The sequence below is a fragment of the Muscardinus avellanarius genome, assembly GCF_963383645.1.
Source record: "Muscardinus avellanarius genome assembly, chromosome: 16".
Lineage (NCBI taxonomy): Eukaryota > Metazoa > Chordata > Mammalia > Rodentia > Gliridae > Muscardinus > Muscardinus avellanarius.
Window position 1 is genome coordinate 17,400,703 of NC_137802.1, and position 24,452 is coordinate 17,425,154.

The 24,452-nt window shown below is 48.1% G+C and overlaps 2 protein-coding genes across 2 annotated transcripts; one reads left to right on the forward strand and one right to left on the reverse strand.

Annotated features, from left to right (window-relative positions):
• Positions 1–6,522: 6,522 nt before the first annotated feature.
• On the forward strand, positions 6,523–15,775 carry TM4SF5 (transmembrane 4 L six family member 5; the record flags this gene model as incomplete). Its single annotated transcript, XM_080713960.1, has 5 exons — positions 6,523–6,696; positions 13,507–13,587; positions 14,643–14,779; positions 14,948–15,128; positions 15,761–15,775. The coding sequence occupies 5 exons, from the start codon at positions 6,523–6,525 to the stop codon at positions 15,773–15,775; spliced, it is 588 nt and encodes a 195-aa protein (XP_080570086.1).
• A 4,660-nt stretch (positions 15,776–20,435) lies between these two features.
• VMO1 (vitelline membrane outer layer 1 homolog) lies at positions 20,436–21,177 on the reverse strand (the record flags this gene model as incomplete). Its single annotated transcript, XM_080713181.1, has 3 exons — positions 20,436–20,724; positions 20,785–20,900; positions 20,992–21,177. 3 exons carry the CDS (start codon positions 21,175–21,177, stop codon positions 20,436–20,438), a joined length of 591 nt encoding a protein of 196 aa, XP_080569307.1.
• Between the last annotated feature and the right edge of the window lie 3,275 nt (positions 21,178–24,452).

A 24,452-nucleotide genomic window follows, 5' to 3' on the forward strand; every position in this document is an offset into this window, starting at 1 on the left:
TTAGGAGACTCTGTTTCAAAATAAAGAATAAAAAATAGGGTTCCAGTCGGGCGTGGTGGCGCACGCTTGTAATCCCCGCGTTTGGAAGGCGGAGACAGGAGGATCGCACTGGTTCGAAGCCAGCCTCAGCTACTTAGTGAGGCTCTCAGCAACCTAGTGAGAACCTGTTTCCAAATGAAATATAAAAAAAGGTCTGGGAGTATAGCCCGGAGGTAGAAAGCCTCTGGGTTCCACCTCCAGTGCCACCAAAAAAAAAAAAAAAAAAAAAAAAAAAAAAAAAAAATAGGGTTCCATCCCCAGACCCGCAAAAAAAAAAAAAAAGGAATAAAAAATAGGGCTGAGAATGAAGCTCAGATGTAGAATGCCCCTGGGTTCAATCCCTAGTTCTGCAAAAAAAAAAAAAAAAAAATTGAGTCATAACTTTTTTGTTGCTGACATAGCATAGACATTACACATTGGACTTGTATCATTAATACTGCAGAGAAGTCACTGGTCAGATCAATTTTTGTTCCCTTTTTTGGGGTGGGGACTGAACCCAAGGGCATGCTGCCACTGAGCTATACTACCAGCTCCTATTTTTTTTGTATGGTACTGGGGATTGAGCTCCGGCCCTATTTTATTCTTATTTTGAAACAGGCTCTCACTAGGCTGACGAGAATCTCACTACTTGCTGAGGCTGTCCTCGAACCCACAATCCTCCTGTCTCAGCCTCCCAAGTACTAGAATTATGGTCATACCCAACTCAGCCCTTTTTATTTAATTTTCTTTTTGTGGTACTAGGGACCAAACCTAGGAGCATTCTATCTCCAAGCTACACTCCCAGCCCTTTTTATTTTCGTGTGTGTGTGTGTGTGTGTGTGTGTGTGTGTGTAGTACTAGGGATTGAACCCAGGGACATTCTTCCTCTGAGCTATACCCCCAGCCATATTTTATTTTTATTTTGAAACAAGGACTCACTAAGTTGCAGAGGCCTCACAAATTTACTGAAGCTGGTCTCAAAACTGTGATACTCCTCTCTCAGCCTCCCAAGTACTGGGGTTACAAGCATCTGCCATCATGCATGGCTCTCAATTCTATCATGTTCGTGTGTGTGTGTGTGTGTGTGTGTGTGTGTGTGTGTGTGTGTGTGATACTGAGGATTGAGCCTCAGAACATTCTACCTGTGAGCTACACCCCCCAACCAGCCCTATTTAGTTGTTTGTTTGTTTATTTATTGTGGTACTGGGGGTGGAACCCAGGGGCATTCTACCTCCAAGCTACACCCCCAGCCCTATTTTTTAGTCTCTTTATTTATTTATTTATTGGTGGTACTGGGGTTCCTGGGAGCCCTTCTACCTCTGGGCTACACTCCCAGATCTATTTTTATATTTTTATTTGGAAACAGGGTCTCATAAGCCAGCGCGGCTGGCTTTGAACCTGCACGATCCTCCTGTCTCTGCCTCCCAAGCACGGGGATTACAAGCGTGCGCCACCACGCCCGACCTTTAGTCTCTTTATACTCCCAGACCTATTTTATACTTTATTTGGAAACAGGGTCTAACTAAATTGCTGAGAGCCTCACTAAGTAGTCGAGGCTGGCTTCGAACCTGTGTGATCCTCCTGTCTCCGCCTCCCAAGAGCGGGGATTACAAGCGTGCGCCACCACGCCCGGCTCTTTCTTGCTCTCACATCCATAACCCTAGTGATGTCACCAAAAACTTTTCTGAAGCCGGGCGTGGTGGGGCACGCTTGTAATCCCAACATTCGGGAGGCTGAGACCTGGAGGATCGCGGTTTGTGGACAGCCTCAGCTACTTAGTGAGGCCCTCTGCAACTCAGTGAGACCCGGTTTCAAAATAAAGAATAAAAAAATAGGGCAGAGTGTGTAGCTCAGAGGTAGAATGCCCCTGGGTTCCATCCCCAGACCTGAAAAAAAAAAAACTTTCTGAAAATGTCCTCCAACTCCTGTAGTAAATGGTACCACATGTCTTTCATACTAGTACTTGGGGCGCTGAGATAGGAGGATGACAGGCAGGCCTCAGCAACTTAGCAAAACTGTCAGCAATTTAGTGAAACCTTGTTTCAAAATAAAAAATAAAGTTGGACATGGTGCTGCCTGTAATCCCAGTCCTTGGGAGGCTGAGACAGGAAGACTGCAAGTTAGAGGCCAGCCTCAGCAAGTAGTGAGACTCTCATCAACCTAGCCAGACCCTGTTCCAAAATAAAGACTAAGAGAGAGCTGGGGGCTAGCTCAGAGGTAGAATGCCCCTGGGATTCTTCAGCCTCACTACCGAACAACTTGGAGACAACTTGTGCCCGTGTGACTCCCCTTGACCCACTCTGTCAGTCGCTACCAAAGGCTGGATTCCCGCCTCGGGTCTGCTGTGGGAAGGCCTGCTCTTCAGGGCATGACCGTTACTCTGTTAGTTCACCATTCATCTCAGCAACCCGCCGCATCTGCCATCATTTCACCTGCCTTGGGGACCCAGATCCTCCTCCTCGGCTCCAGTCCTCAGGCTCCTCCCTCCTGCACCGCCTCTGAATTGCAGCTCTCTACAGTTTCCTGCCGTGTCTTCTGCTCATGTACGGTTTCAGCCGCCTTGCGTGCCCGTCTTTCAGTATCTCTTAGGGGATGTCGTCTTGTGATGTCTCTCTCCGGTCGACTCACAGACAGGGTTCCTACAAACGAAGGTCTGGTTGGTTGGTGAGTGAGGAAGCAGCCAAGGTTCCTCCGCTCAACAGAGCCCGCGCCCCCGGCAGCCGACAGGCTCTGCCTACGTGCCTGCCTTTGGATCAGCTGCTCCTTCCTCCGTGCGCTGTAGCTTGAATGATGGAATTTGTATTAGACACAAACATACATATGTTACACACATAAACCAACAAGCCAGGCGTGGTGGCGCACGCTTGTAAACCCAGCATTAGGGAGGCTGAGGCGGAATAGTGGTTAGCAGCTAGCTTCAGCTACTTAGTGAGGCTCTTTGCAATTCAGTGAGACCCTGCTTCAAAATAAAGAATAAAAATAAATAAATTGGGCTGGGGGAGCCGGGCATGGTGGTGGACACTTATAATCCCAGCATTTGGGAGGCTGAGACCGGAGGATCGTGGTTAGCGGACAGCTTCAGCTACTTAGTGAGACCCTCTGCAATTCAGTTTTAAAATAAAGAATAAAAAATAGGGCAGGGGGTGTAGCTCGGAGGTCGAATGCCCCTGGGTTCCATCCCCAGACCCACAAAATAAATAAATAGATAAGTACGACTGGGGAATAGAATTCTCGGTGGCATTAGAATGCCCCTGGTTGTTCCATCCCCAGTACTGAAAAAAAAAAAAAAAAAAAAAAAACAGCCTCAGTGGCATACAAACGTAAGCCTTTGAGCTGTGCATATAACTCAGTGGTAGTGCACTAGCCTCGCATGCACAAGGCCCTGGATTCAATCCTCAGTACCACAAAAAAGAAAATGCTGTTCCAGTGCAAGCATTTCTAGCCAGGCATGGTGGTGCACACCTGTAATCCTAGTACTTAGGAGGCGGAGACAGAGGATCACAGGTTTATAGCCAGCCTCTGCAACCTAGCAAGATCCTCTACAAATCAGTAAGAATATGTTTCAAAAATTTAAAAATAGCCGGGCATGGTGCTGTACAACTGTAGTTCCAGAATTGGGAGGCGGAGACGGGAGAATCACAGTTTATGTGTGTAACATAAACTCTGTGAGGCTCTCAGCAATTTGGTGAGACCCTGTTTCCAAACCAAAATAAATAAATAAAAATGGTTGGGAGTATAGCTCAGAGGTAGAGTGCCCCTGGGTTCAAGCCCTAGTACCTTACACACACACACACACACACACACACACACACACACACTTAATTCATTTACACATGGGTTATTTGGAGGTAGGATGATCTATGCCTGGATTCAACCTGGACCTATTTTTCCCCCCTTGGTACCGGGGGTTGGACCCAGGGGTGTTCTACCACTGAGCTGCATCCCCAGCCCTTTAATTATTTAATTTCTTGTTTCGTTTTGGGTTTTTTTTTTTTTTTTTTCCTATTTGGGATGGAACTTCCCAAGTACTGGGATTATTATAAACATGTGTCACCATGTCCAGCTCCTTTTATTCATTTTATTTGTTGTTTTTGTTTTTGTTGTACTGGGGATGGAACCCGGGGGCATTCTACCTCCGAGCTACACCCAGCCCTATATTTTATTCTTTATTTTGAAACAGAGTCTCACTAAGTTGTGAAGGGCCTCACTAAGCAGCTGAGGCTGGCCACGAACCCAGTTCCTTCTGTCTCAGCCTCCCGGGTACTGGGATTACAAGCAATCGTGTGCCACCACACCCAGCTATTATGGAAATATTTTAATTGCGTTAAATAAGCCAATGGATGCAAAGCCAAATGTCAATGACCACAATAACTGTCTGAGTCAGAGGCAACTAGTTGGGGAAAGTTTAAGGCACTCCCCCCCCCCCGCCCCCCGATTTCCTCTGATTCAAGAGGAAATTCTGCATAACTTTTTCTCCACCAGCTCGGGTCTTATAAACAGCAAGGGTTCCTCCCAGGCCCTGCCTGGCATTTGTGTGTGTGTGTGTGTGTGTGTGTGTGTGTGTGTGTATTTTACTGGCGACTGAACCCAGGTGCATTCAACCTCTGAGCTACACCCCCAGCCTTATTTTATTTTTTATTTGGAAACAGAGTCTCACTAAGTTGCTGAGGGCTTCGCTAAATTGCTAAGTTTAGCTTCAAATCTGCAATCCTATTTCAGCCTCTCAAGGGCTGGGATTACAGACACGCGCCACATCGCCCAACTTCTGGCATTCATTTTGGGTGGTAAGTTTCTTCCATTTTCCACAGCTCTTTAGTGGTTCGAGTAGGCCTTTGGGAGAAACCACATCAGAGGCCCCTCACTGGACATCACTTTGTGCCCGACATCCTCACTGCCTGCCCTGGGGAGTCTTGCCACCCTCGTCTCTTCCTTCCCGGTACCACACCCTCCCTGGATATGGATTAATTCTCTAAGGAGCTGCACACTCCTGTTTGCTCCTGAGACTGATGTGTGTCTCAGTCCCACAATTATAAATCTCTGTAGTCTCTGGCAAAAGGCCCCACTGAAGCAAGGACTTAATGAATATATCTTTGTATCAAAACAATACTTAGCTGGGCAGAGTGGTACACATCTGTAATCCCAGTACTCGGGAGAAGGAGATAGGAGGATCACAGGTCTGACCGAGGCCAGCCTCAGCAACTTAGTGAAACCTGTTTCTAAATAAAAATAAAATAGGGTGGGGGGTGTAGCCTGGAGGTAGAAGGTCCCTGGATTCCACCCCCAGTAACACACACACACACACACACACACACACACACACACACACACAAACACACACACACACCTTACTGTCTTCATCCAATTGTTCTTTCCTCTGGGTTGGCTTCAGCTGGGAATGGAGCTCAGTGGAAGAGCACTTGCCCAGCATGTATAAGCTCCTGGGTTCAATTCCCAGCATTGCAAACAAACAAACAAACAAACAACAACAACAACAAAATCCCGCTTCCTCTGGTTGGCTTCAGGCTCCTAGAGGTAGGTCCTTCCCATAGTGATAATAGGCTACCAGGCCACCTTAGCACCACAATAGGAACAGAATTTCTTTGACCTCAGAATGCTGAACAACAACAAAACAAAATCAAATCCAGGTATGGTGATGCATGCCTGTAATCCCAGTACTTGGGAGACTGAAACAGGAGGATCACACATTCAAGAAATTCTCAGCAACCTAGTAAGACCCTGTTTCAAACAAAAAATAGGGCTGGGGATATAGCTCAGAGGTAGGATGCTCCTGATTTCAATCCCCAATACCAAAAAATAAATAAATTCAAAAAAACAGGGCAGAGAATGTAGCTTGAAAGTAGAATGCCCTTGATTCAACTCCCAGTGCTGGAAACAATTTTTTTATTTTTTATTTTCATGGGACTGGTTTAGATGATCCAGCCGTCCACCAATGAGGCCAATATGGAGGCCAGAGGACAGGGGTGCTCGATGGATCAGTCATCCTGAGAAACAGGTAGAGGTTTCAACAGGAGGAGGGGCAATAAACACTGAAAAGAAGTGGAAGGGAGGAACTTTCCCAGTGTGACGAGAACTGGCAAGGCCGCCGTCTCTTTGCTTCCTGCTTCCTAGGTTACAAAATGCTTCTCACTGGGTCCCCAGGAATCCTTACACCAGCCAGTGCCGCTCGCTCATGGTACTCTCCTTAAAAACGAGGCAGGGGAAATTTAGAGGCGTGGATTGACCGGGCTGTCTTCAGACACACAAGGAGCCCAAGGTGGGCTGGGGTCAGGTGTGTGCACACAAGCGGTCTCTGGTGACTCCCTCGCCTCCTCCACGCCCACACCTCCAGCGCAGCCCCTCCACCCCCGCCTCCCTTATCATTCTGCTCCTGCTAGTTTCTGCCACACCTCTTCTCTAACCTTTGCTCCAGCTCCAGCCCATTTATTTCCAGACCCGGGAGGCCCCTGGCTCACTTCCACCTGCTGCTACCCTTCCTAACTCGCCATGTGCACGGGAAAGTGCGCCCGCTGTCTGGGGCTCTCCCTCATCCCCCTCTCCCTGGTCTGCATTGTGGCCAATGCCCTCCTGCTGGTGCCTAACGGGGAGACCACCTGGACCAGCGACCATCTCAGCTTGCAAGTCTGGCTCATGGCTGGCTTCATTGGCGGGGGCCTGATGGTGAGGAGGATGGGGCTCCGGACAGGATGGGGAGGGAGAGCGAGGGAAGGGCAGGTGCCTGGGAGGGGATGACAAGGGTTTGGGGGGACCAGGAGCTTGTCCACTCTGCCTCCTAGATGCTAAACACTCTCTAGAAAGCCCTGGAGGAGCCCCAAGATCCTGAACTGAATATCTGGGGGTTGGGGGGGACAGGAAGGCAGGGGCTCTCAAATCTCTAAAGAGCTTCCCTTCTGGGCTGGAGCACGTCCTACCTGCCCCTCCCTGTCTCACAGTTGGGTAGATGCTGGGAACATCTCACTGTGAAGATTGAAAAAGAAGGAACAGGTGGTTGTGTGGGAGGTTATCAGGACCCGGTAATAAAAGGCCTGGGGGATGGGGCGAAAATGTCTGGAGCCAGATGGTGACAGTACTGAGCAGTCACCCTGCCTACCATCCACTCAGTGTTACCCTCCTGCTCCTCCACGTCCATTCACTCAGTCCATCTTCCCATTTAGGGATGGATGGATGGATGGATGGATGGATGGATGGATGGATGGATGGTGTGTGTGTGTGTGTGTGTGTGTGTGTGTGTGTTTTGCTGATGATTGAGCCCAGGGCCTCAAGCATGCTAGGCAAGCCCTGTACCACTAAGCGATACCCCCAGCCCTCAGACCACATTTCTGGCCTCCCACTTTGAGCTGAGCACTAAAGATAACTCCGAAGCTCAGTCAGTCAGGGTGAGAAGGTGCCCCCAAGTCACCCTGGAGACTAGGGTCTGCTGGACATGCTGGGGAAGAGAAGATGCAGACTTCTTGAACCTACTAAGGTTCCATCCTCCAACTCCTCCCCATTTAGGAACACTTTTAGATGGTCAAACTAGTGTAATAACTTCATGGAATGCCAGGTGTCGGTGGTGCAGACCAGAGGATTGCAGGTTTAGGCCAGCCAGAGAAACTTAGGCAGACCCTCTCTTAAAATAGAAGGACTGTGGGATATAGCTCTGTGGAAGAGCACCCCTGGATTTAATCCCCAGCACTAAGAAAAAAAAAAAAGAAGAAGAAAAAGGAGGAGAAGGAAAGGAAGGAAGCCAACTGGGAATGGTAGCACACCTGTCATCCCAGAACTCGAGACTGAGACAGGAAGATTGCAGGTTTGAGGCCAGCCTCAGCAACCTAGCAAGACCCTGTTTCAAAACAAAAAGGAATGGGACCCTAGTTTACAGATAGAGTGCCCATGGGTTCCATCCCTCCCCCTCCATTCAAAAGAAAAGGAAGATCTGTCCAGCACACTTCCCCACTTTTCAGGGCAGCTGACTGATAAAATTGTCCAAAAGAGGCTTCAATTCGTCCTAGTCACACATCTATTAGGAAACGCTGTCATCACTCCTTTAACCAGCACCCCTCTCTCCCTCTGCTCTCTCCTACCCCACCTCCTGCCTGGACTCATGGCTGTTGGAGCGCACTCCATTTCTCTGAGCTCAGCTCTGAGATGTCACTCTTCTCCCAGGCCCACAACCCACCCAGCCTAACACCGACCTTCCCCTCCCTACCTGGAGCCACTCTCAGAAGTGCCACGTAGCCGGGCTTGGTGGCGCACGCTTGCAATCCCAGCATTTGGGAGGTTGACACCAGAGGATCGCAGTTCCAGGACAGCCTCAGCTACTTAGTGAGGTCCTTTGCAACTCAGTGAGACCCTGTTTCAAAATAAAGAATAAGCCGGGCGTGGTGGTGCACGCTTGTAATCCCCGCACTTGGGAGGCAGAGACAGGAGGATCGCGCAGGTTTGAAGCCAGACGCTCTGGCTTAAGAGACCCTGTTTCCAAATTTAAAAAAAATACAAAAATAGGTCTGAGCATGTAGCCTGGAGGTAGAAGGGTTCCATCCCCAGTACCACCACCAAAAAAAAAAAAAAAAAAAAGTGCCACGTAGTGCCACAGGCACACAGACCCGGTCCCTTCTCTCCCTGAAGCTGTGTGCCTTTGGCAGGGCAAATGGTACTAAAGAAGCAAGACCGGAAGCCCATGAAAGCAAGGACCCCTGTGTTGTTGGCTACTGTGTGCCTGGTGCCCAGTCCAGTGCCTCACTTAATAGACATTCTGTTAATACTAAATAAGTCCAATGTGGTGGTGCATGCCTGTAAAACCAGTACTTGTGAGACTGAGACAGGAGGATCATAAATTAAAGGCTAGCCTCATCAACAGCGAGACTCTCACAACTAAGCAAGACCCTGTTTCGAAAAATAAAAGCCAGACATGGTGGCACACATGTGTAATTCCAGTACTTGGTAGGCTGAGACAGGAGGATCACAGGTTCAAGGGCAACCTCAGTAATTAGTGAAACTCTCATCAACCTAGCGAGACTCTGTTTCAAAACAAAAAGTATGGCTTGGAGTATAGCTTGGAGACAGATTGCCCCTAGGTTCAATCCCCAGTACCACAAATAATAAAATACTAATAATAAAATAAAAAGAGATTGGGGTTGAGGGTGTAGCTCAGAGGTAGAAGGCCCCTGGGTTCAATCCCTAGTACCAAAGAGGAAAAAGAAGGCCGGGCGTGGTGGCGCACGCTTGTAATCCCCGCGCTTGGGAGGCTGAGACAGGAGGATCGCACAGGTTCGATGTCAGCCTCAGCTACTTAGTGAGGCTCTCAGCAACTTAGTGAGACCCTGTTTCCAAATAAAATAGAAAATAGGTCTGGGAGTATAGCCCGGAGGTAGAAAGCCTCTGGGTTCCACCAAAAAAAAAAAAAAGAGGAAAAAGAGGAAAAAAAAGTTGGTGAAAAAAATAAGCAAGGTAAAGCTGGGTGTGGTGACACACACTTGTAATCCCAGCATTTGGGAGGCTGAGACAGGAGGATTGGGGTTTGCAAACAGCCGCAGCTAGTGAGGCCTTTTGCAACTCAGTGAGACCCTGTTTCAAAATAAAAATAAAAATAGGGCTGTGGGTGTTGCTCAGAGGTAGAATGCCCCTGGTTTCCATCCCCGGTAGCACAAAATAAATAAATATATAAAGAAAGAAGATAATTTCAGATAGTAGATACTATAAAAATAAAATAAATAACCAGGTGTTATGATACACACCTATAATTTCAATACTTTGGAGGCTAAAACAGGAAGATCGCAGGTTTGAGGACAGCCTCAGCCAAACAGCAACACCCTCAGCAACCCAGCCCTGTTTCAAAACAAAAACTGAAATGGGCTAGGAGAGCTGGGTGTGGTAGTACATGCGTGTAATCCCATACTTGGGAAGCTGAGACAGGAAGATCACAGGTTTGAAGACAGCCTCAGCAATTTAGCAAAGCCCTCTGCAACTTAGTGAGACTCTATTTCAAAATAAATAATTAAAGCCGGGCGTGGTGGTGCACGCTTGTAATCCCCGCGCTTGGGAGACAGAGACAGGAGGATTACGCAGGTTTGAAGCCAGCCTCAGCTACTTAGTGAGGCTCTCAGCAACTTAGTGAGACCCTGTTTCCAAATAAAGTATAAAATAGGTCTGGGAATATAGCCCGGAGGTAGAAAGCCCCTGGGCTGGGTTCCACCCCCAGTACCACCAAAAAACAAACAAACAAAAACAAAATAAATAATTAAAAATTAAAATAAGGCTGTGAGTGTAGCTCAAAATTGTAGCTCTAGGTTCAATCCTCAGAACCAAAAAAAAAAAAAAAAAGGACTGTGGGTGCTTGTGCTTGTAGGTAGGATGCCACTGAGTTCAATCCTCAGCAGCACTAAATTTAATTAATTAATTAATAAGTAAATCGGGGCTGTGGGTGTAGCTCGGAGGTAGAATGCCCCTGGGTTCAACCTCTAGTAACAAACAAGCAAACAAAAAAACAAGTATTGTTAAATTGCTGAGACTGACCTCAAACCTGAAATCCTGTCTCAGCCTCCCAAGTCCTAGGATTACAGGTGTGTACCACCACATTCGGCTTCTTTCTGTCTGTCTGTCTTTTTGTTTTTGTTGTGTGTGCTCTAGGGCTCAAACCCAGAACCTTGTGAACGCTAAGCACATGCCCTACAACTGAGCTGCGTCCCCAGCCTCAGCAAAATGAATTTTTACAAAGTGGGCCTGCCCATGTGCCAGCCCCCAGGTTAAGAAACAGCTTGTTCCTGTGGTCCCAGCCAAGTCAGGAGGACCACTTGAGCTTAGGAGTTTCAGATCAGCCTAGGCAAAGTGGTGAGAGCCCATCTCAAAAAATAAATAAATAAATAAATAAATAAAATAAAAAGCCAAGATCCTGTTAAGATCCTATTCTAGCTGGGCGTGGTGGCGCACTCTTATAATCCCCGCTCTTGGGAGGCTGAGACAGGAGAATTGTACAGGTTCAAAGCCAGCCTCAGCTGCTTAGTGAGGCTCTCAGCAACTTAGTGAGACCCTGTTTCCAAATAAAGTATAAAAATAGGTCTGGGAGTATAGCCTGGAGGTAGAAGGCTGCTGGGTTCCACCCCCAGTACCACCAAAAATAATAAAAATAAAAATAAATAAATAAATAAAAGATCCTATTCTGTCTTCCAATCTCATACACTAGTTTGGTCTGCTTAGCATTTTTATTTTTTATTAGGTTTTTTTTTTTGTGTGTGTGTGTGTGTGTGGTAGTGGGGATTGAACCCAGGGACATTCTACCTCCAAGCTATACCCACAGTCCTATTTTATTTTATTTTATTATTTTGTCAGTAACAATTTAATTGCTTATGCAAATGTTAATAGCTTATTCCTACTCTTCCACAAACTTACTTTCTCTTTTCAATTTATTCAAATTCCTTGAATCCAATTTAGCATAAATCTTGAAAATAAAAATTTAAAGTCTTTTCAACATTGAATTCAAGAAACTTTCTTTTTTTTTTTTTTTTTTTTTTTGCGGGTCTGGGGATGGAACCCAGGGGCATTCGACCTCCAAGCTACACTCCCTGCCCTATTTTTATTCTTTGAGACAGGGTCTTACTAAGTTGCAGAGGGCCTAAGTAGCTGAGGCTGTCTGTGAACCACGATCCTCCAGTCTCAGCCTCCTGAATGCTGGGATTACAAGTGGGCGCCACCATGCCTGGCTGAATTCAAGAAACTTTCTGCTAAAGTCTCATAGTCAGTTTTTTCCCTTCTGGAAAAGAGAGTTATTAGATTTTCTGTTGGTTTAGTAATTGATTGTTAATCTTTTCATGCAACTTAAAGAGATTCCCTCAAAGAAATAGTTTTCTTCCAAAAGCCAAAATTTAAATCTATATTGCCCTGATATAAAGTTATTAAGTTAAGCTGCTCAAGCAATGTATAAGTGATGTAATAAATGCATATCTTTAAAATCTGGGGAGGAACCGGGCATGGTGGAACACGCATGTAATCCCCGTGCTTTGGAGGTGGAGGCAGGAGGATTGCACAGGTTCGAAGCCAGCCTTGCTGGCTGAAGAGACCCTGTTTCCAAATAAAAATATAAAATAGGTCTGGGAGTGTAGCCCGGAGGTAGAAGGGTTTGCAGCAATCCCAGTACCACCATAAATAAATAAATAAATAAATAAATAAATAAATAAATAAGCAAGCCGGGCGTGGTGGCGCACACTTGTAATCCCTGCACTTGGGAGGCTGAGACAGGAGGATTGTGCAGGTTTGAAGCCAACCGCACTGGCTTGAGACCCTGTTTCCAAATAAAAATATAAAAATAGGTTTAGGAATATAGCCCAGAGGTAGAAGGCCCTTGGGTTCCATCCCCAATAAATAAATAAATAAATAAATAAATAAATAAATAAATAAAATTTGGGGAGAAAATGATATTTTATTACAGAAGATTCTTCAAATAGCTGCAACGTATTTTATTTGTGATACTGGGGATGAAACCCAGGGACATTCTACCTCTAAGCTGCACCCCCAGCCCTATTTTTTATTCTTGATTTTGAAACCGGGTCTGAGTTGCAAGGGGCCTCACTAAGTAGCTGAGGCTGTCCTCAAACCCAGATCCTCCTGTCTCAGCCTCCCAATGCTGGGATTACAAGCGTGCGCCACCACCCCCAGCTCTATTTTATTTTTTTTATTTGGAAACAGGGCCACACTAAGTTTCTGAGCCTGGCTTTAGACCCGAGATAGTCCTGGCTCAGCCTCCCCAGGGCTGGGATTGCAGGGGTGCTCGATAGGTCCACGGAAGCCATTCATGTGTACGGTTGTAGCTCTTTTCTTAGAGATTCTGTTGTATGAATAAACCTCAATTTATTGAAACATTCTGTCAATGAACACTTGGGTAGTTCCCAGTTTGGGTTTTTTTTTTTTTTAAATAAGGCTTCTTATTTATTTTTTTGTGGTCCTGGGGATGGAACCCAGAGGCTTTCTACCTCCGGGCTATACTCCCAGACCTATTTTATATTTTATTTGGAAGCAGGGTCTCAGTAAGTTACACAGAGCTTCACTACATTGCTGAGGCTGGCCACAAACCTCTGTTATTCCTTTCTCAGCCTCCCAAGCGCGGGGATTACAGGCGTGCACCACCACGCCTGGCCCAGTTTGGGATAAAACTGAGATCCAGAGAAAGCAATCAACTCAGAGTGTGAAGCAGTGCAGGGCTGGCCTTTAACTCAGGCCTCCTAACTCCCTAGATGGGCACCTTGTATGTGCCAGGAGTTGTGGGAAATATATATCATGGAACCCTACCCTCCAGGAAGTTGCAATATAGACAGAGATATGGTAGGCACATAAATAATGAAAAAATTAAGAGATAAGGTCTCCCTGGAGTCCAAAGTGCTGTGGACATCCTAAGCAGCGGGCAGGAGGGAGGAGGCTGCCCTGATGCGCTGAGGCCTCCCGGGCGGGGGTTTGGATGGGGGCCGATATCACACTGCCTCTCCTGTGCCTCTCCTACAGGTGCTGTGTCCAGGAATTGCGGCCGTCAGGGCCGGAGGCAAGGGCTGCTGTGGCGCTGGCTGCTGTGGGAATCGCTGTAGGGTAAGACCCAAATTAGTAAGAGTCGTCACAAAGCCACAGCGCCCTCTACTGGATTCCTGTTTCCTTGGGCCCCTCTGCAGTGCCCCCAGACGACTCAAAAATCTTAGGTTTCAATGAGTCTGACCAGAGGGGACTATATAACCTCCATCTCCAAGCGCTGGGCTTGACAGGAAATGTATTTTTCAGTGACATCCCCATCCTTGGAAAATGTGGGGTTTTGCTTATTTGTTTGGGGGGGGGGGCTTTCTTTTTCTCTTTTCCTGGGGGGCGCTAGAGTGGGGATTGAACCCAGGGGCATTCTACCTCCCGGCTACATCCACAGTCCTTTTTATTTTTTACTCTGAAACAGGGTCTCTTTAAGCTGCCCAGGGTCGCGCTAAATTGCGGAGGCTGGCATCATACCTGCGATCTTCCTGTCTCTGTTTCCAAGCGCTGAGATTATAAGTGCGTGCCACTGCAGGCCTGGAAATTTTTTTTTTTTTTTTAACCCGGGGATGGAACCCAGAGCATTTTACCTCTGAGCCTCACCCCTACCCCTATTTTTTATTCTTTATTTTGAAACAGGGTCTCATTGCGTTATGGAGGGCCTAAGTAGCTGAGGCTGTACTGAGTCTGATCCTCCTGTCTCAGCCTCCCAAATGCTGGGATTACAAACGTGTGCCACCATCCCAGCCTGGGAAATGTATCTTCTTTCTCCTGGTTTTTTTTTTTTTTTTTTTTTTTTTTTTTGTGTGTGTGTGTGTGTGTGTGTGTGTGTGTGTGTGTGTTACTGGGGATTGAGCCCAGGGGCATTCTAAAACCGACCTACACACCCAGCCCTATTTTTTTTTTTTAAACAGGGTCTCGCTGGGTTGCTGCGTCTTATTACTTGCTGAGGCTGTCCTCGAACCTCCCCCTGTCTCAGCCTCCCAAGTACTGGGATTACAGGTGTGCACCGCGCGCGGGGTTGGGAAGGTGTTTTCAACTCCTCTGCTGCGGGCAGCCGGGGGTGCGGAGCCAGGCGCGGTGGGAGGGCTGGGCGGCCCGACTCAGCTCCCCTCCCTCGCCGGGTGCAGATGCTGCGCTCCGTCTTCTCCTCCGCCTTCGGGATGCTGGGCGCCATCTACTGCCTCGCGGTGTCCAGCTCCGGCCTCCAAATTGGACCCAAATGCTTAATGAACGGCGAGTGGGGCTACCACTTGGAAGACACGGAGTAAGGCTTGGCCAGTACTCGTGGCCCGGGTTCTCCGCCTCCCCTTCCCACGCGGCCCGGGAAGCCGGCGGGACTGAGCCCGGGAGCCGCGCTCCCCCCGGCCCCGACCCCCGCCCGCCCGCAGCCCCCGCCCGCCCGCTCTCACGCCCCGCCTCGCCCCGCCCGCAGAGGCAAGTACCTGAGCAACCGCACCCTCTGGGATTTGTGCGAAGAGCCCCCTAACGTGGTTCCCTGGAACGTGACCCTCTTTTCGTTGCTGGTGGTCGCATCGTGCCTGGAGATCGTGCTGTGCGGAGTTCAGCTGCTGAACGCCACGATCGGCGTTTTCTGCGGCGACTGCAGGAAGGAGGTGCGGCGCGGGGCCGCGGGGAGCGCGGGGAGCGCAGGGGCCTGGGGGCGCAGGAGCCCGGGGTGCGGGGAGCACAGGGGCGGGGGGCGCGGGAAGCATAGGGGCTGGGGGCGCGGGGAGCATAGGGGCGGAGAGGCGGGGAGCGCAGGGGCCTGGTGGCGCAGGGGCCGGGGGTGCGGGGAGCGCAGGGGCGGGGGGCGCGGGGAGCGCAGGGGCCGCGGGGAAGCGCAGGGGGGACGGGGAGAGCAGCGGCCGGGAGCACAGGGGCAGGGGCTGCGGGGAGCTCAGGGGCTGAGGGCGCGGGGCGGCGGGAAGCGCAAGGGCTGGGAGGCGCAGGGGCCGGGGGCGCGGGGAGCACAGGGGCGGGGGGTGGCGGGGAGCGTATGGGCCGGGGGCGTTGGGAGCTCAGGGGCCTGGGGCGCCGGGTGGCGGGGAGCTCAAGGGCTGGGGGGGGGCGCGGGGGTCGGCGGGGAGCGCAGGGCCTGGGGCGCAGGCCGGCGGGGAGCGCAAGGGCGGGGTGGGGGGCTGAGGGGCTTGGGTTGCGGAGAGCGCAGGGGCCGGGGCGGGGGTCGGGGCCGCGGGGAGCGCAGGGCCTGAGGCGCCCGGCTGCGGTTCACCCCTCTTTTTCGCAGGGCGCCGAGTCGTGAGGCTCCGCCGACGCCGCCGACGTGAAGCCTGCTCGCCCGGCTCCCCTCCAGCCGCCCACTCCTGGCTTCTGGAATAAAAGGCTTCGCTCCCCGCCAAGTCTCCCGAGGGGCCCTGTGCGAGGAGGGCCGCGTGGGGGCTCCGGACACGACCCGGCTGCGGGGCTCCTGTGCGGAGCCCTTGGACCTCATTTGCTTTTTTCTTAACAAATGGTTATTGAGATATTAAGTAGCTCTGGAAAAACAGTGGTAATCGAGACGGACAGATTCTTTGCTCTCAAATTAAAATTCTGGTGGTGGAAAACTGGAGATTTTTTAAAGAGGCAAAGGATTATTTCAATGGGATAAACGCTTTGAAAACTCATGAGTGAGCCGGGTGCTGTGGCGCACCCCTGTGATCCCAGTTCTTGGGAGGCTGAGGGGAGGATCACAGGTTCCAGGACAGCCTCGGCAACTTAGGCCATTCGCAACTTATTGTGACTGTGTTTCAAAATTAAAAGTAAAATAAGACTGGGGGTGTATCTTAGAGGTAGAATGTCCTTGGGTTCAATCCCTAGTACCACACAAACACACAAAACAAAAACCACATTGGTGCCAGGTGTGATGGCACAGGCCAGTAATCCCAGTGCTTGGGAGGCTGAGACAAAAGGATTGCAGGTTCAAAGCCAGCCTCAGCAATTTAGTGAGGCCATCCGAAACCTAGTGAGACTCTGCTTCAAAATAAAATAGGCCGGGCATGGTGGCGCACGCTTGTAATCCCAGCATTCGGGAGGCTGAGACCGGAGGATCATGGTTCGCGGACAGCCTCAGGTACTTGTTGAGGCTGTCCTTGAACCTGTGATCCTCCTGTCTTGGTCTCCCAAGTACCAATGTGAGACCCTCTGCAACTCAGTGAGACCCGGTTTCAAAATAAGGATAAAAAATAGGGCAGGGGGTGTAGCTCGGAGGTCAAATGCCCCTGGGTTCCATCCCCAGACCCGCAAAAAAAAGAAAAAGAAAAGAAAAGAATAAGCGCTGGGCGTGTTGGCGCACGCTTGTGATCCATGCTTCGGAGGCGGAGACGGGAAAGCTCAGGTTCGAATAAAAATACAAAAAATAGGTGTCTGGGAGTGTAGCCCGGAGGTAGAAGGGTTTCTAGAAACCCCAGTAAGTACCACCAATAAAATAAAAGAATAAAATAGTTGGGGGTGTAGCTCAGAGGTAGAATGCCTCTAGTTCAATTCCCAGTACCAAAAATAAAAATAAAACCACATTGGTACTTGGGAGACCAAGACAGGAGGATCACAGGTTCAAGGACAGCCTCAACAAGTAGTAGGATTCTCAGTGAGACCCTGTTTCAAGACAAAATAGAAAAAAGGCTGGAAGGTGTAGCTTGGAGTAGAATGCCCCTGGTTTCAATGCCCATCACCCAGCCAGGCGTGGCAGTGCACATCTATAATCCCAGTACTTGGTAGGCTAAGATAGAAGGATCGCAGGTTCAAAGCCAGCCTTAGTAAATAACTTAATAAGACTCCATATCCAAATAAAAATATGAAATAGAAGCCGAGCATGGTGGCACAGGAGAATTGCAGGTTTGAGACCAGCTTCAGCAATTTAGCTAGACTCTCAGCAACCTAGTGAGACCCCTTTCCAATAAAAATTTTTTTTAAATACTAAAAAAAGCTGGGAGTATAGGTCAGAGGTAGAATGTCCCTGGGTTCAATCCCCAGTACCACCAATAAAATAAATTAAATAAAGCAGCCCAGCATGGTGACATACACTTGTAAGCCCAGTATTTGGGAGGCTGAGACAGGAGGATCGAGGTTCTAGGACAGCCTCAGCTTCTTAGTGAGGCCCTTTGCAACTCAATGAGACCCTGTTTCAAAATAAATAAAAAATAGGGCTGGGGAGTAGCTCAGAAGTAGAATGCCCCTAAATTCTACCCCTAGTACCGCAAAAAAAAAAAAAAAAAAAAAAAATAGAGTTAGCTGGACATGGTGGCTTATACCTGTAATCCCAGTATTTGGGAGGTTTTAAATGGGAAAATTGCAGGTTGGAAGCCAGCCTAGGCAATTTAGAAAGGCCCTCAAAAACTTAGTGAGACTCTTGTTTCCAAATAAAAAATAAAATAAAATAGGCTGGGGGTTTATCTTGGAGGTAGACTGCCCCTGGGTCCAATCCCCAGTACCAAAAAGGAAAAAAGAAAAAAAAAAAAAGAAAAAAAGATACTAATAGAGGGATTACTTTTTATGATAGGAAAAATCTGGGAAAGTGAGATTTGAGCTTCAATCTGAGGGATGAGCTAATCATCTGAGTATCTGGGGGATTCCAGGCAGAGAGAACAGCAAGGAAGATCAAAGGCCTTTAATGGGAGTGAGTATTAGAAATTACATTTTTTATTTTTATGGGTCTGGGGATGGAACCCAGGGGCGTTCTTCCTCCGAGCTATCCCCTCAGTCCTATTTTTATTCTTTATTTTGAAACAGGGTCTCACTGAGTTGCAGAGGGCCTCACTAAGTAGCTGAGGCTGTCCGGGAACCACAATCCTCCTGTCTCATCCTCCCAAATGATGGGATTACAAGTGTCCACCACCATGCCCTGCTGAAATTACATTATTTGATAAATTATTTTGTAGGAGCCAGGCATGGTGGCACACACTTGTAATCCCAATACTTGTAAAGCTGAGACTGGAGGTTTGCAGCCAGCCTTAGCAACTTAGTGAAACCCTCTGCAACTTAATGAGATCCTGTTTCCAAATAAAAGAATAAAATAGGTCTGGGGTTATAGTTTAGAGGTAAAATAAATGTCCCTAGGTTCTATCCTCAGTACCACCAAAATATTTTTTTTTTTTTTTTTTTAGGATTGGAAGGGAATGAAAACTATGGGAAAAGATACTTTCACCTCCTAAACTGTAAGAAGTTAAGAAGCCTTAAAGCCATTGTAGCATTATCAACTCCAAATTTGGCATACATATCTTAATCTGAAGTCACTGGTAGGGTAGGAAGAAAAGAGACAACCTAGGCCTTTTTTTTTTCCCCTTCCCTTCTTGGCAGTATTAGAAATGGAACCCAGGGACATTCTACCTCCTTTGACACCTTCAGCCCTATTTTGTTGTTGTTGTTGTTGTTGTTGCAGCAGGTCTGGGGATGGAAACCAGGGGCATTCTACCTCCAAGCTTCATCCTAGCCTTATTTTTTTATTCTTTATTTTGAAACAGTGCCTCACTAAGTTGCAAAGGGCCTCATTAAGTACTTGAGGCTGGCTGCAAACCTGTCTCAGCCTCCAAGTGTGCAGCACCATGGCTGGCTTCCTACCTATTTTTTATTCTTTTTTTTTTTTTTTTTTTTTTTTTTTTGCAGGCCTGGGGATGGAACCCTGGGGCATTCGACCTCCGAGCTACAACCCCTGCCCAATTTTTTTTTGAAACAGGGTCTCACTGAGTTGCAGAGGGCCTCACTAAGTAGCTGAGGCTGTCCGAGAACCACAATCCTCCTGTCTCAGCCTCCCAAATGCTGGGATTACAAGTGTGTGCCACCACGCCCGGCTTTATTCTTTATTTTTATTCAATTTATTTATTCTTTATTTTGAAACAGGGTCTCACTGAGTTGCAGAGGGCCTCACTAAGTAGCTGAGGCTGTCCGGGAACCACAATCCTCCTGTCTCAGCCTCCCAAATGCTGGGATTACAAGTGTGTGCCACCACGCCCGGCTTTATTCTTTATTTTTATTCAATTTATTTATTCTTTATTTTGAAACAGGGTCTCACTAAGTTGCAAAGGGCCTCACTAAGTAGCTGAGGCTGTCTGGGAACCGCCATCCTCCTGTCTCTGCCTCCAAATTGCTGGGATTACAAGTGTCTGCCACCATACCCAGTTTATTCTTTATTTTGAAACAGGAGTCTCCCTGAGTTGCAAAAGGCCTCACTAAGTAGCAAACAACAATCCTGTCTCCGTCTCCCAAATGCTGGTATCGCAAGCATGGCAGTAACCTGGACTTTTAATGGGGGTAGGGTATCTATAAATGTCCCCAGCAAGTCAGAGATTTACTTCATTTGTTCAAAAAAAAAATTGTGGGTGTTGCCGGGCACAGTACTTAGGCGCTCAGATAGGAGGATCTTAGGTTGGGGAAGCCAGTCTCTGCAATTTAGCAAGACGCAGTTTAAAAAAAAAAAAAAAAAAAAAAAAAAAAAAAAAATGGGCTGCCGGGCGTGGTGACACCAGCTTGTAATTCCAGTATTTGGGAGGCTGAGACTGGAGGGTCGCGGTTCGCGGACAGCCTCAGCTACTTAGAGAGGCCTTCTGCAACTTAGTGAGACCCTGTCTCAAAATAAAAGAATAAAAAAAAAAAAAAATAGGGCAGGGGGTGTAGGTGTAGCTCGGAGGTCGAATGCCCCTGGGCTCCATCCGCAGACCCACAAAAAAAATAAAATAAAAATGGGCTGGAGGTGTAGCTTGGAGATAGAACACCCCGGGGTTCAACTCCTAGGACCTCACCCACCCAGAAAAAGAAAAATTATGTGTTGAAGTACTTTTTCCTGGACCAAGGGACCCATAACTTGCAGCCCAAGGTAGCCTCCCCCCACCTATGCTGGGTCAGGAGGGGGCAGCAGGCGACGCAGTCTCCCATCCCCAAATCAAGCGAGACCGGAGCCAGCGGGGAGCTTTAATGGCGGGGCGGTGGGGGGCTCAGGAGCGGCAGCAGAACACGCGGGCGTCGTTGAGCGCCGTGTCGTCGCGGAGGCCCCGGGGCCGCTCGATCTTGGTCTGCAGGCCGCAGGCGCCTTTGGGGCAGGGGGCGCTCCACTCCCCGAAGGCCCCCCAGCCCAGCCCGGGGCCCTCCAGCTCCGCGCCGTCGGAGCAGCGGAAGCGCACGTTGTTGGCGGCCGTGTTGTCCCCCGGGGTCCTGGGCGTCTCCACGCGCAGCGAGAAGGCCACGAGGACGCCGCCGCCCGGGCACCACTGCGGCTCGCCCCACCTGCGGGGAGCGGACGCGCTGTGCCCCTGCGCCCCCCGGCCCCCGGCCGCCCGAGCTCACCTTCCGGACCCCGACTCCACCGCGTGGGTGAGGGGCTCGGCCGCCCCGCGCGCGCAGTGCAGCCGCAGCCCGTTCAGGGCCGTGTCGTCGCCGGCGGCGCCCTGGGGGGGCTCCACCTGGGAGGGAGAGGGCGCTGAGGACCTCCCAGGTGGAGCCCCCCCCAGGACCCTGCCGAAGGTCCCCGCGAGGCTCCGGCCCGAACCTCACCTTGATGGAGAACCCGGTGGCGAAGGAGCCCTCCGGACACATCTCAGGCCAGGCCCAGTCGCCCCAGGGACCCCCGTTGGTCACTTCGATGACCGAAGTGTAGCCGCTCAGCCCACCTGCCGGGGCGCAGCCGGCCGCCCACAGCAGCAGCCCCAGCAGCAGCCTAGCTCCCGCACCCCGCTCCATCCCCCGGGTCTCCCAGCCAGGCCGCCTGCCACCCGCCCACAGGGCTACACCCGCCCCTTATCTAGGCTCCCATTGCGCAAGGACCCCCAGAATTAAGTGATACCCGAAACTAATCCCCTCCCGGAAGCTGGAAGACTCCAGGAAGGCCGAGGCTTCCAAGGGTAGGGAAGGAGGGGCCATGTGAAAGGCCCAAGGCTGAGCCTGGTGCATGCCTGTCAAGCCCCTACTTGGGAGGCTGAGGCAGAAGGAAAGCAGTCATTGGAGGCTACTTGGTCATTTAGTGAGAGTCTGTTTAAAAAAAAAAAAAAAAAAAAGCCGGTGTGGTGGCTCACACTTGTAATCCCGGTATTTAAGAGGTGGAGACAGGAGGATGGCAGGTTTGTGGCCAGTCTCAGCTATTTAGTGAGGCCCTCAGCAACTTAAACCCTGTTTTAAATAAAGAATAAGAAATAGGGTTGGGGGTGTAGCTTGGAAGCAGAATACACCTGAATTCAATTCCCAGTACCACAGGAAAAATAAAAATAAAAATAAAAAAAAAGAAGAAAAGAAAAAAGAAGGCTGAGAGAATTGCAGGTTTCAGAGCAGCCTCAGCAATTTAGGGCCTCTGAAATTTACTAAGACTCTGCCCCATTTAAAAAAAACATTTTTTGTTTGTTTGTTTTTTATACTGGTGATTGGACCAAAGCACGTTCTAACTCTGAGCTACACCCCTAGCCCTATGTTATTTTTTATTTATTTTTTTTAATTTATTTTTTATTGGTGCACTGTATTCATACATCATAGTGGGATACAAACTTTTGTAGACATACATGCACACATCGCCCAGTCAGCCCCCACCCGATCCCCACCCCATTCCCTCCCCATCCCTCCTTCCCATGCTTGGCTTAGTGGTTGACATCTAGTATTATAGCAATTTATCCAAAATTAAACATGATAATCTCACATAACAGTTTCATTTGTCTGATACCAAGTTTTTGATGACTTAAAGATAACATTTCAATATTTCTTTTTGCTTTCTTTCTTACCAGAGAATATTTTTTTTCTATTTTTTTAGGTGAAACTATCATATATTTATATATTTATTTTTCAGAAAAAAATCTATCCTAATATGGAATATGGATTCTAGATACCCAAAACGATCTTGAAAAAGAACAAAGCTAGAAGATATATATTTTCTGATTTCAAACCATATAAAGCTACAGTAATTGAAACAGTGTAGTACTGTTCTAAAGGCAGATATATAAACCATTGGAGTTAAATACAAGCCTAGAACTAAATTCTTCCCTATATTATCAAGTTATTTTTGACAAGGTTTCCACGAACATTTGGTGGTGGAAATAATAATCTTTTAACTAAATATTGTTGAAACATAATAATTACATGGAAAAGAATAAAATTGGACCCTTACCTAATCCCATATACAAGTATTAACTCAAAATAGATAAAAGACCTAAATATAAATCTTAAGACTATAAACTTTTAGAAGAAAATCTGGGTCATAAAACCTCACCACAATGAAATTGGCAGTGATTTCTTGGATGTGATTTCAATGGCACAGGCAACAGAAGAGTATACAAACTCCCTAAAAAATAAAAAAAAAATATTGTATATCCAAAGACAATGTAAACAGAGTTAACAGTTACTAATAGAATGGGATAAAATATTTACAAATGCTATATCTGAAGTTATATTAATATTCCAACTAGAAATCCTAAAAATTAACAACAATAAAGGCAAACAATACCATTTAGAGATAGGTAAAAGACTAACAAATAATGAATCTCCACAGATAACCAATCTTAGTTGTCTGTTGGATGGAAAATCTTGTTTCTCTGGTTCTGGTGTGTGTTACCTATTTCTTCTTTGTAGTTAATCTCTTTGAGTATTTTCTCTAGCGCTGGTTTTGAAGACATAAATTCCTTCAGTTTCTGTTTGTCATGGAAGCTTCTTATTTCTCCATCTAATTTGATAGAAAGTTTTGCTGGGTAGGAAATTTTTGGCTGGAAGTTGTTTTCTTTCAGAGTTTGGAATATGTTCCTCCAAGCCCTTCTGGCTCTCATGACTTGGTTTGGGAAGTCTGGAGTGATTCTAATTGGTTCGCCTCTGAATGTCACTTGGCCCTTTGTTTTTGTTGCCTTTAAGATTCTCTGCTTGGCTTCCACATTGGTCATTTTGACAATTATGTGGCGTGGGGATCCTCTTCTCCGATCCTGTCTAAAGGGAGTTCTATAAGTTTCCTGGATCTGTGTATCAACCTCTTGCTCTATGTTTGGAAAATTTTCTGCTATTACTTCCTTGAAGAGATTGTTGATCCCTTTGGTATTACTTTCTTTTCCCTCCTCTATTCCAATTATTCTTAGGTTAGCGCTCTTAAAATGGGCCCATATTTCTTCAATGTCAGATTCCTGCTGTTGGATATTTTTTCCTAGATTAGAAACTATGCGTTCATTTTTGGAATGATCATCTTCTAAGAGCGAGATTTTTTTCTCCATGTGGTCTAATTGGTTGTTTGTGCTTTGAATTGAGGCCTTTACTTCATTAATTGCATCCTTTATCTCTTTTTGGCTCTCTCTGAGTTCTTTTCGAAGCACCTCTATTATTTCTACAGTTATTTTCCTGATTTGATCTTCTAGAAATCTCTGACTTTCTGTTTTATCGGGTTCTGATGTTGTGGGGTTGTGGGCATTCATTGCTCCAGTATTATTCCTCTTTCCCATGATTTTGGAAGTTTGTGCCTTCTCTGGGTTCTTCCCTTGGGTCACTATGACTTCACTTAAGGTGCTCTGGATCTTGAGTCTGTAGTATCTCAGACCCCACTACTCCTTTACTGGGTTGTATCACAGAGTCTCCGACGCAGGGAGTCGATAGAGGCTGCTTTAAATTATGGGGGGGGGGGTGCCAGGTTGGGCGTTCTCCTATGGTGTGATATCTCTGCCACCGCCACTCCCCCACTGGGTCAAGTCCCAGGAAGTACAGTACTGGGATTTCTCCTCTGTGGCCCGCAATTTGACTCACTGTTCTTGAGTTCGCAGATGTAGCTGTACTGGACTCATTGAATTCGCTGCTGCTGCCACCGGTGGCAATATGGCTCCGCTGCTACACCCTCGGCCGTGAGGCTGGCGTATTTCTTCTTGGTTTTGAATTCCACTCTGAGAACTTGCAGCGTGTGCTGAGATCAGCCACTGGGAGCTTTAGATGTTCCCTGTGCTGAAAAATCCCACCTGGCTGTTCCGCAGCGGCTCACCTCGGCTTGCTGTAGCCGTCCGGTGAATTCG